We start from the raw sequence: 12,169 nt of genomic DNA on the forward strand, positions 1-12,169 counted from the left end.
AAAATATGGCAAGTTGATTGGCTGACGCATTCATCTCCCTTTACCTGATTGGTTGACGCATCTTTCTTTACCGCAGCCTGTCTACGTAAGCTACATCGTTCGTGCCAAAGCAGACCTTTCCGTTTCCATGACTACCACAAATTTCTATGGTAGAGGTGAGGAGAGACATGTGGACTCTGCATTTCGTGTCTGCATCAAACATTAGATTAGATACCTTAAGATACCTATTTTTAGTACCTTGAAGAAGACGTCCCTTGTTCCTTGTCAATAAAAAAAGAAGAAGAAAAAAGACGTCAGTATCTTACTATAAAATTGCATGAACACGGTTTATTTGTTTAGTCCACGTGGATTAACAATCGTGTAATTTCTCTTTAGGCGCGAAAAAACGTGCGAACTCGAACGTCATGGCAAAGAAGAGGAAACAATTTGACGAATATTTGGGAGGATCCGAAACCCTTCCATCCGAAGTGTCTATCATGCAATTCGTCTCTTCACGAGCCCGTGAAATTTCCGCGATGACATCTTCGATTGGTATGTATCTTACAAAGGTAAAAAAAATACCAAGTATTCTACCTTGTGTGCAAAAAATGTTTAATAAAAAAGTCTTTAAAAATAATTTACAGTAATTTTCGTCAAAAAAAAAAAATCATTTTTCTAAACAAATAAAACCTCAAAAAATAATTTTCCTAAAAAAAATACTAAAAAACAAAATATAAATATGAAATCAATAATTACTATTAGCCAAATATTTAAGAGCAATTTGTAAATTTGATATATTTGCCATGAAATCAATCTTACATCGTAGAAATATACATAAATTCTCCCTAAGAAATTAAAACGCATTTTATTTTTATTCAGAGAAACTTTTTGATTTTTAAAATCGACACTAAATGAGAATTAGGATTCTTTTAATTCCTAAAATATTTTTTATATAATGTATAAATTTTAAAAAAATGTATACCTTGCAAAAAACGTAAAGCTTCCTTAAATATGTCTTTCCCGCAACCTTCTACTTAGATAAATACTGTATTAAACAACTCACTCCTGGTCCACAAATTCCCTCCTTATCCTCACTTTAAGAAGTAGTTCCTCTACCTTTTTAACTGATAGAAACAATAGTCCTTTTATCTCTTCCAAGATCGACTTTCCTTTTTATACAATTTCTCACAAAGGTAACATTCAACAATGAAAAGTCAAGATTTGATTGTAATTGAAATAAGAAAACAATTTCTTCTGTTACAGAAAATCCTAAGCAAACCAAGTTAATATTTCAAAAGCTTCCTGTATACATGCGCAGACGTGTCATGTCCCACAACGTTAAAAGATTGCCACGTAGATTGCGTGAGGCACATTCGGCACAAATGGCAAAGTCGGCGAACGGCCAGAATTTACCATCGACGAGTAAACGACCATCCCGGAAGTATCGTAGGAGGCCACGCAATTTACTTTCCGAATATTGCCGCAGACAACGTAACAAAATCTGGTTGGAGACTCACATTTGGCATGCAAAACGTTTTCACATGATCGACAAGTGGGGATATAAAATTCCAAATTATTCAAACGACAAGAGCTTTAGAGCCAGTTACAGAGCTATAACACAAAACTGCCTTTTACAAGATATTTCTTACTATACCTGTATCGAAATAGTAGGAGAGAAAAATGTGTTGGAAACAACTTTGAATGAACATTGTAATCCAAGAAAAACCTTTGCAACAGAGATGTACACCAATGGTCAAAAAGAAGGTACAGTAATGTTCTTTAAAAAGAATGGCTATCCACATTTCCCTATTGGTAATGTGGACTTTTTCTGGAAGCTAAGCGAGACAGACATTAAAACCATTTGGATATGGGTACATCCTGCTTTTTATAGTGATTTTCTTAGTGAGATTATATCTAGTTTTGAGTTTAAACAGAATGATGCTGAACAAGATAAAACTGACATTTCACACAATTTAAATGATTTGTACACAAATGACGCAGGCTGTAAAATGCTTGTATTAAGATATGCATTAAATAGATTCAGACTTTCTGGGCCAGTAGCTTTAACTGTACTAAGAGAAGCATTATATGTACCATCTTTAACTGAACTAGATTTGGATTCGGAAAATTGCCCTATGAAAGAAGGACAGGATAGCTCGTTAAATGAAAAATTAGATACAATGTCATCAGATGATAATGTTTCTATGCAACCTGTGGAGAAAATGGCAATTGATGAAAATGAAAAAAATACCAAAGATTTGACTATACAAAATCTTAGAGAAAAAATGTGGCATACTAAATACTATAAAGAAAGAGAAAATATAGAAGCTTTTAAGATACAAGAGCAGTTGTGGCAATCGATGAAGGTTTTAGGATCACCAAGTTTTCTGTTATCAAATATGATTATTGGATTAACTGTTTTAGATCCACGCTTTTATTTACCCGTAAAAAGGACGAAAACTGAGATTCCTTCGTCTGATAAAAATTTAGATTGTCAGTTACCAACTGACTTAAATCGTTCTCCTATTTGGGATGCACAAATACGTCATATTGTAAGCAATTCTTGTGTATCCACAAACACAATCAATAAACTTAGAAGCGAGTGTCTTGTACCTGGTATGTCAAATGATCAATACTTTAGTAAGGATGTAATGGCAAAAATACCGATACTTCTTATTCAGAAACCAGCAGTAGCCCCTTTAGGTATGTAATAAGTATAATTTACAATTATTCACATAAGGTATATAGTTTTAAAAAAATTTAAATCCATTGTTCCTCGATTGCAATTAAAAGTACATTGGTATATTGTTACAGGTTTAGGTTCCAGGATAGATATTATTATACCATCTAGATGGGCAATGGCATTTTGGATTGCACTTATAATGCGATGTGCAAGAGTAGGCGCTCTTCGAGAATCCAAATTGATAGCTTTTGAAAGTTTAGGAACATACGTACCTGATATTAATGATCCCGACACTCCTGCTTACACGAGGGAGGCGTTGACTAGAAAGGAGGAATTAACCAACAAATATTTTTCTCATCCACCAAGCAGAAGAGTTAACTTTATCAAATTTGGCATTCATAGTCCTTTCTTCTGTGATTGGAAAAATTTAACCAAGGGCTGGTCGGACATTGAAGATTTTTACGTTCTGAGACACTTTAGACCTTTAGCTCTTTTAAAAATAGAAATTGAAACTCCTATTAAACGTAAGAATGCAAGGTCCAAAACTGTCCAAGAGTCAGAATTCAATTTTCAAGAATTCGATGAATATAAAAATTGCCTGGTACAAGTCCAATTGTCTATGGTGGGCAAAGGAACGCCGGAGGAATTCGCGATCATATGTATGCCGACACACGAGGATTTGGAAAGATTCGAAAATAATAAAAAGTATGCCGGGCCTTTTGAAAAATGTCACACCGATCCGAGTGAAAAGTCCCGCAAAATATTACGTAAAGAACACTTGATGCAATTGAAACGACTAAGACGGCACAGAGTTGAACGGAAGAAAAAGTTTCAAGATAATGTATTGCCGGAGGAATTTGATGTCATTCATGACGTGATTAATCATGCAAAACTCTCAGAACATCGCAAAATGATATCAGATCATGCGGAAGAAATGAGAAAATTGTATCTCCCAGAATCGACGGAAGTTCGCCATTCCTGCGATAGAGAAGTCATGGGATACGTAACGATAGGCGGTTATTCATTTCTTCGTGCGAAAGGTATTGGCATCGGATATGTCACATTACTTTCGCTACTCGAAATTATTCGCAAAAAGTCTAACATTGTTCTCGTTAGGAACACTAAAAAACGACAGTACAGATTAGCACAATTAGATATATTATTAGATTTTTAAATGTGTGATAGGTATATTTTTTATCTTATGAAATACATTATATATCTGTGCAAGTGTATGTAAATGTGTCAATGAATATATTTTTTAATTTTTTTTTGTGCAACCCAAATATTTAAAATATTTTTTTACATTATTATCATTAAAAATCATTTCTCAAGAGTCAATAACAGTTGGATTGATAGTAATCAATTTGTCTGGTTTTATTTAAAACTTTCATTAAACAGTATGATTTAATTTTGCTCTTCAATACACTTTGCTTCTAAATGTACATTTATCGGGCGATACACAAAAATAACTACATAAAATATAATTTCCAATTATCTGTTATACAATTATAATGATTTTTTTATATATAATGTTTAACGTGCTAACAACCAATTTTATCTTTTACGGTTTTTTACACTTTCTGTTACATGAAACTTATATCTTTCTTTCTTCTTTGTATCGATCCTATATAATCTTTCTTCTTCTTCTTTGGTTTATTTGGGCACGTCCCTTTTAGGGTGTAATCCGGCCATCAACTGGTAATAGAAATGTAGGGTTTGAGTTTATGCTTCCTCTTGTAGAAATATTTGTGTCTGTATCTTCTTTGAGTATAAGTGGAAGCTGCTCTGTTTAAGAGTAGTTTGGCAGTCAGTTAGTTGTCTTGGAATGATGTTGAGATGATCTGATCTAAGATGTAGGTAGTAAACTGAAATATGTTTGCCAGTTTTAGTGATAGTTGATAAGCGTGCAAGGGACGTGAGATTAGAAATGGATAGAACCAAGTTATTATATGTGTATGTCGATTTTTTTTAAGGAGTGAATGGATTTAATGACTCCGAGGATAGGCCTCCTCAATATATCTTGGATTTGATGTTGTGGTTGAATTTTTTGCTGAAGAAATTGTTTAGTCAGTACTTCTCTGGGTGCTCGAAATGTGGGACAATGCCAGAAAATATGCTCCACGTCTTGAAGAGGGTGACCGCAATGACATGAAGGATCATGAATTATGTTGCATCTATGTAGACTTGCGTTTAGTGAGTAGTGATTGCTTCTGATTCTGGCGCAGGTGACAATGGCCTCTCGGTCTATATCAAAGGAGTGGAACCATGGTTTGGATTGTAGTCCATCAAAGTGCAGAAAGTATTTTTTGCCTTTGTGGTGTGCTTGTGACTTTAAAAATTTGGTCGAGTTTTCCAGATACTTTTTTTTTTGTTATGGGGTAGAAATCCGAATGAGGAACCGTGTCGGTTATGGAAGTACCTTGCGAGGTGGCGTTTTTCGCTAAGCAGTCTGCTGTCTCGTTTCCTAGAATGCCACAGTGAGAAGGTATCCATACAATAGTAACTATATGGTTGAGTCTGTAAATTTCTAGTAGCTTCTGACGAATGATGTAGATAATGTAATTGCATGAGTGACCGAAATTATGTGAAGCAAGAGTATCAATGACACTCTTTAAATCAGAAAAGATCACCGCTATAGGAATTGAGTTGTCTAGAATGTAATTTAAGGTGTAAAGGATAGCTAGGGCTTCAGCAGAATAAATAGAAAAGTAAGAAGAGGCTTTGAACTCAGAAGTGTATGATTATATTGAAAATTGTCTTACTTGTCTTATGTCGAACGATTCCTCGAATAGATTTGAGAGAGAGACTGCTCTATATCCATTGCCCAGCTCATCGTTGCAAATACTGCACGCTGATCACTTCGGTCCACTGCAGGATACATTTGAAAATCATAAACATATATTAGTTATAGTAGATGCATTCACTCGATTCACATGGTTGTTTGCGATGAAGTCGACAGGAACTAATGAAGTTACATTTTATATGGAGAAAATTTGTAATACATTTGGAAAACCAGTAGAATTAGTAACTGACAGAGGTACTGCCTTTACGTCGAAACAATTTGCTGAATATATGAATAAGAATAATATTAAACATAGAAAAGTTGCGGTAGCAGCTCCCTGGGCTAATGGAATGGTGGAGCGTGTCAATAGATTTCTTAAAACATCTTTTACAAAATTGTTAAATACTTCTAGCGATTGGAATCAACATTTGGGAACGTTACAGTATATTATTAATAATGCTTACCATTCAAGTATCAAATCCAGTCAAGCTAAACTTCTATTTGGTTTTGACCAGTCACACCGATTCATCTTTTGCAGACTTCACTAAAGCCTTGGCAAATGTTGATACTGATCTAGAAAACCAACGAATTAATTATAGAGATAAAGCTCTTCAAACGACTGAAGAAATTAGAAGTTACAATAAAAGTTATAAGGATAAGCGTAGCGTTAAACCGACAATGCATAAAGAAGGTGATTATGTGTTAGTCAGAAACATTCGAATAGTACCTGGTGTTAATTCAAAGTTCAAACCGAAATATAAAGGGCCTTACCTTATAGCGAAGAGCCTTGGGAACAATCGATATGTCATCCGTGACATTCCCGGCTTTAATCTGACAGCTAGGCCTTTAAACACAATTCTTTCTTCAGATCGGATAAAACCATGGGTTAGCTTAAACAAATCTGAAAGCAATTAATTATATTCCCATATTTTGAATCCTCTTTTAATGATAAAAGTGCCTCTAAAAGTGGCATATAAGCCTTCTGATTGGCTATGAGCCACTTTTAGAGGCACTTTTATCGATAAAAGAGGATTCAGAATATGGGCCTATGTTAACTATAAATTGCGTCTAATTATTGCAAACATTGCAAAATTCGTAAACCGGTAAGGTAGTAAACTGACTGACGCACCGAGACGGCGCAAAAAGCCAAGATGGCCGAGTTGTAAGATCTGAGGTTACAAATAGATGGCGTCACGAGTATTGTAACCGCCGCCACATGGTATAACGGGTGGGGGAATTTGATTCCTCAGCATGCAGAGCACCCAGGTGCGATAGCGCAGAGAGCACGACACTCTCCTTTGAGAAGAGCAGATAGAGCGAAGCGAGAGAGTCATTGCGAGTTAGAATTTACTTAGAGAAATAAAGTCAAAGTATTCTTGTCTATAATTATATCAGAGTATCTGTGCGGGCTTCACCCTGTTTTTCCGATTCACATTCATCCATATTCTTAATAGATCTTTTCTCATTAATCCATTTCATCGATATTTCCATCCACCCGGTCTTGCGTTCGTTTTCCGGCGTGATTCGACAGTTTTCGGCATCAGTAAATCATTCTTTATCATCATTTATCAATCATTCGGAGCAATCATTTGTATCAGAATCATTCGAGCCATCCATTCAATTAACGATTATCAGAAGAATCGAGTCCCTTTTAGATCCCTAGAAAGCGACATGAGGAAATAGAATGGATCAACGAATTGTTAATTGAGATAGAGTAAGCGGTCGGATTAATATGTTTCCTTGTGAAGAGAACGAGTAACGACTTAAAAGGAGAGACAGTGAGACCTCTGGAAGAGAGAAATCTGTAGGCCTTGTTGGCTGAGAGTTCAAGGTTAGATAGAACCTTGCCAATGTTGACTAAGCTAGAAAAGATGGCTATGTCGTCCGCGAATTGGATAATCTCGCATTCTTCACTGATGTGTTTTTTCAATTTAGCTACATAGAGGTTGAATAAAGTAGGTAGTACTGAGAATTGATCCTTGCGGAACCCCTTTGCGAGTGTGATATTTTTTGGAGAGTTCTCCGTTAATAGAGAATTGAATGGTCCTTAAATGAATTAGGTTGTAAATAAATTTGCAAAGTTTAATGGGAAGGCCCATCTCTTTGAGATCCTCAAAGAGGATATTGGGAATAACGTCGTCGAAGGCACTAGTCAGATCTAGAAAGAGGTAGGCGGTGACACCTCCTCTTATAAAACTGACGTGGATTTCGGAAGTGAGAATAGAAAGGTTGTCCAAGCAAGAACGAGATCTTCTGAAGCCATATTGAGAGTTAGGAAGTTTTGAATACCTTTTAAGCCACCAATCCAATCTCATTAAAATGAGTCTTTCCATAGTTTTTAATACGCAGGATGTCAAGGAAATAGGACGGTATTTGCCGGAGGTAGATTTTGGGATTAAAAATATAAGTGAGCGTTTCCATGAATCTGGGAGGTTTCCAGAAGAGAAAATTTCATTCAATATGCCGAGAAGTGCCGAAAGGTAGACCTTGGGAATATGAGAGATCATGGAGTAGGTGATTTGGTCTGGGCCTGGAGAGGTCTTTTTTTTCCATCGCATTAAGGACGAAGTGAAGTTCCGCTAATGAAAACGGAAAATCAAAAACGGTAGCCAATGGGCGAGTGTTGTCAGGGAAATTGAAATCTGGAGGTGGTGCCACGCAGGACGAAGGACATAGAGAAGCGATGGTGTTTTGCATGTCATGAGCTACACCATGATTGGAAAAGGAGGTAGAAAAGGAAGTGGTTGATGTAAGATATCTATTCTTGTATCTCTTGATAAATTTCCAAAGGATATTTAAGTGAGTAAAAGAAGAGATTTCTTCACAAAAGGATCTCCAACTTTTGCGTTTCTCGTTGCGTAGGATTTTCTTTGTGGAGGCTTCCTGCCTCTTGAGATTAAAAAAGTTTTCCTGAGAAGGTCTCTTTCTAAAGAGGCGAAAAGCTTGTTTTCTGAGTTCGACTGCCTCGGTGCATGTCTTGTTCCACCAGGGTGAAGGCAGAGAGGAATGTTTCTGTGAAGAGGGGGAATTATGGTTCTTGCGGGGAAGGTTTCGGTACTGATTCCTGTGTTTTTGAGGGATGAGAGATAGAACAGTGTTCTTAATGGAATTGATGAAGTTTTCATACTTCTCTAAATGAAGAACGTCTGAGGCCTGTAATTGAGGCAGTAGGTCTGGTGCTTGGGTGATCAAGAGAGACTGGAATGACTTCCAGTTTAGCTTAGAAGTATTGAGTTTGTGGGAATAGAAGGAGATAGTTTTTGCTGGAAGTGAAAGATTATAGTGTCTTCTCTACTCCGCGACTATCTAAGATAGCTCTAAGACTCTAACTTATCGAAGATGTACCGAAGGATGAGGACGAAAGAACCGGAAGGATGGAATTCGCTCTGGAATCGGCTCTTGTTAATTTTCTTTTTAGAAATAAATCACTTTATTAATCACAGATATGAGACTTGCTTAATTCGCTATTCGGAGGTGAGTGTCTGTCCGACCTCGCTCACGCGTTCTTATTAGCGTCGCCAGCTTTCTCTGCCACCCGTTACATATTGGCGGCGGCAGTTACCGGCTTTTGAATTAACGCCATCTATTGGTAACGTACAGTTTTACAGAAGGATGATGCGAGTGATAGAGGGAATGTGATCGCTGTCCAAGGAGTCTTTGTACGATTCCCAGGATATGAAAGGGGCTAGGGAAGATGAGACGAAAGTGAGATCTATGACCGACGGGAGGTTGTGAGAGTGACAGAGGCGGGTAGGAGTGCCGTCATTAATAGGAAAGAGATGATGCTCTAGTGTGGCTTCCAGAAGAAGTTTACCTGAGCGATCGGAGTGATAGCTACCCCACGAAATGTGGTGGGCATTAAAATCGCCAGTGATGATGATGTGAGCATATGAGAAAGAGTCAAAAAAACAGAAAAAGTTCTCCCAAAGGGAAGAGTCTGAGGGGCCGGGATGTTTGTAAATTGATGCAATGAGTAAAGGTTTGGGGGAGGCTGGTATTTCAATACAAATTGTTTCTAGAGTACCTAGGAAAGAAGGAATAGTGTTGACTTTGTGGAATGGAATATTTCGCCTGATGGCTAGCAGAACTCCTCCTGAGTGGCTGGAGGGGCCATCTTGTCTCAAGATGTGGTAGTTCTTGAAGAATAATTTTCGATCTGTAGTTAACCAGGTTTCGGAGAAGGCAAAGATGTCAAACTGGTCTAAGAGGTCGACTAAAAGTTCCCTCTTGTTGATGACTCCGCGACAATTCCATTGTAAGATTGTAAGGTCATTAAGCGGAAAGGAGATTGTCATCTTGTAGCAATGACGAGGAGGTGTCTTGCGACTTTAGAAAACCTTCAATGAAAGAGATTGCATTAGCTAGTGATTCTGCGGGAAAATTAGGAGTCATAATGAGAGAAGAGAATTTATGTATGAGTTTGTTGATGTCTGCGCTAGAAGAGGTTTTGATGGAGTTAGCGTTGTTTAAGAAGATTTGAGAGAGGTTATTGTTAGCAGAACTCGTTGCGTTGTTGTGGCTAGTATTACTTGATGACTTATGAAGTGGAATGGAAAAAGAGACAGAAGAAGAAAATAAAGAGGGTTTGGAAATGGAGCGCGAGAGATATGACTGAGAGGTAAGATTGTTGTAAATAATTTTTTGGTGCTTAGGATAATGTAGGAAGAGATTTAGACTTGAATAAAGGAGGGGCAGAGGATTTGTCTAGTTGAGCTCGGGAGATAGATTTTGCGTACGATCGCGAAGAAAAGCGTGACGCGAACGAACTGTCTGTTGATTTAGTGTGAGGAAAGGGGTATGTGTCTCGAGGAGGAAGTGGTGGAAATTCCTCTGAGGAAGAGGAGAAAGGAGGCGGTGATCTTTAACCTCTTATGATGCAGTTAGCGTCGGCAATGGAGATATTTCTATACGCTGCGTATTCTCTGATATCCTTGGATCTGCAGCTCTGGGCAACTGGGATCGGTGACGCGGTGTTCTCCTTTACAATTGGCACAAATGGGTGGCTTTTGCCAGAGGGGACAGTCATCCTTATTTGCAGAGTGGCCTTTTTCTCCGCAATGCAGGCATCTTGGAAACCCCTTGCAGGAGGCCTTGATGTGGCCGAATCTATAACAGGCGTGACACATGGAGACTCTAGAGACGTATGGAGTGATAGGGTGATTTACATAGAAGAGTGACGTAAGTAGGAAGTTTCTGGCCTTCGAATGTGATAACAACTGAATATGAAGGTGTGAGTGTGCCTTCTACGAAGGACTGAGTGTTATTTAGATGTTGTCCTTGAGAGGCTCTGTTGTGATGAGTGACTCTGCGATTTAATCTTCTGACTGATAGGGCCTTGATAGGGCTCTTGGTACCCTCAAGGATTTGGTCTTCGGTTAAGTCCAGGGGGACATTTCTTATGATTCCTTTTCTGGAAGTACGAAAAGGAGGGATAAATGCTATTAACTCGTTTTCTTTAAGGCGTGGATCTTCTGTAAGAGAGTTAGCAGCCTGTCCTGTTTATAAAAATACTGAAACTTTAGAGTAACCCGCCTTCTTGATCTCAATGATTCCGTCTATGTTGAGCCTGTTAATTAGTCCGCCGATTGTAATAGGATGTAGTGGAGCAGAGGGATTGTTGATCCGTTGTATGTGTATGTCAAACGGACCGTGATTGTTCTCCGAATATCTATTTCTTCGAATAGAGTCATTAATAGAGATTAGAGAACCAGTTATTGACGGGGTGTGTGTCGTGGGAGGAAAGTTGACGTCAACTATTTGAATTTTGTTAGAGGTTAGGGAGTCATTTATGTTTTCTTTTTCTTTGTTCCGTTTTTGTTGACGATTAATAGACGAACCCTTGAGAGATGATGGATTTTTAATTATGTTATTGTTGAGACTTACTTGATCGGACAATCCAGACTCATTTATAAGCGAGGTGAGAGTATGGGTGAGAAGAGCATCTTCCTCAAAATTAGCCTCACTTAGCGACACGACTCACTGGGTGACAAGAGCATCTTCCTCAAAATTAGCTTACAGCCAATCAGAAGGCTTATAAGCCACTTTTAAAGGCACTTTTATCAATAAAAGAGGATTCAGAATATGGACCTAAGGAGGGTGGACAAGGATTGTCGTCAAGGATTTGCTGGATTTCTGGTGGGATTTCAAAGTTAAACGGAATAGAAAGGGGAGGAGGGTTGAGTTGTCTATTTTTGAAGGTCTTGATAACTCTCCCAATATAGGCAAGGGGAATGCTAGGTGAAAGGGAGAGACAGAAATCTCTCCAATCTTTCCTCTTTTCTTTTTTAAATATTCTTTTGGCCACTGCGTCCAGTCTTTTGAGAGTAAGGTTGCTCTTAGATTCAGTCAAAATTAAAAGCATACACCAATCAGGCTCACGAATTTTACAACAGTTGCAAAGCAGCTTTTTCTGCTGAACGCAGCCATTGTTTCCGCAAAGAGAAGACTGAGAGATGTCATGGCCCGCTTTTAAGTGATCCCTGGAAGCGATACTCCCTCTGTGGACATTAAAAACGTGAACATGAACTACAAAGCAAATGTCCACGAATTTTCTCAGAGGGTAACATATGTCTTTCTGATAATATAAATAATATAAATAAAAATATAAATAATTTAATTAATAATAATTTATTATATAAAAATATTAGTATGTTCTCTCTTTCCACGCTATTATTTATTTATTTATTTATGTATGTTCTTTTTCTTCTCAACATCATTTATTTATT

General features: G+C 37.7%; 2 protein-coding genes across 11 annotated transcripts; one reads left to right on the forward strand and one right to left on the reverse strand.

The window, feature by feature from the left end:
- The first annotated feature begins 129 nt into the window (after positions 1-129).
- On the forward strand, positions 130-3,894 carry Pop1 (POP1 ribonuclease P/MRP subunit). Its single transcript, XM_083080755.1, has 4 exons — positions 130-292; positions 376-531; positions 1,243-2,682; positions 2,794-3,894. The coding sequence occupies exons 2-4, from the start codon at positions 405-407 to the stop codon at positions 3,834-3,836; spliced, it is 2,610 nt and encodes an 869-aa protein (XP_082936881.1). The 5' UTR covers positions 130-292; positions 376-404; the 3' UTR covers positions 3,837-3,894.
- Positions 3,895-4,011: 117 nt separating this feature from the next.
- Positions 4,012-11,879, reverse strand: LOC145960993 (uncharacterized). 10 transcript variants are annotated; one of them, XM_083080765.1, is made up of 7 exons: positions 11,328-11,879; positions 10,311-10,550; positions 6,216-6,345; positions 5,909-6,017; positions 5,425-5,530; positions 4,737-5,126; positions 4,012-4,527 (listed from the first exon to the last, which is right to left on the reverse strand). In XM_083080765.1, exons 2-4 carry the CDS (start codon positions 10,468-10,470, stop codon positions 5,960-5,962), a joined length of 348 nt encoding a protein of 115 aa, XP_082936891.1. In that variant the 5' UTR covers positions 10,471-10,550; positions 11,328-11,879; the 3' UTR covers positions 4,012-4,527; positions 4,737-5,126; positions 5,425-5,530; positions 5,909-5,959. The 10 variants fall into 10 exon arrangements, 4 of the variants coding, with proteins under 4 accessions (XP_082936891.1, XP_082936890.1, XP_082936888.1 ...); XM_083080764.1 differs by having other exon boundaries at positions 10,311-10,854; XM_083080762.1 differs by lacking the exons at positions 10,311-10,550; positions 11,328-11,879 and adding an exon at positions 9,469-10,279.
- Positions 11,880-12,169: the final 290 nt, after the last annotated feature.

This window comes from Camponotus vicinus, unplaced genomic scaffold (genome assembly GCF_025532165.1).
Source record: "Camponotus vicinus isolate PSW18456_S1 unplaced genomic scaffold, iyCamVici1.0 SCAF_10, whole genome shotgun sequence".
NCBI classification, from domain to species: domain Eukaryota; kingdom Metazoa; phylum Arthropoda; class Insecta; order Hymenoptera; family Formicidae; genus Camponotus; species Camponotus vicinus.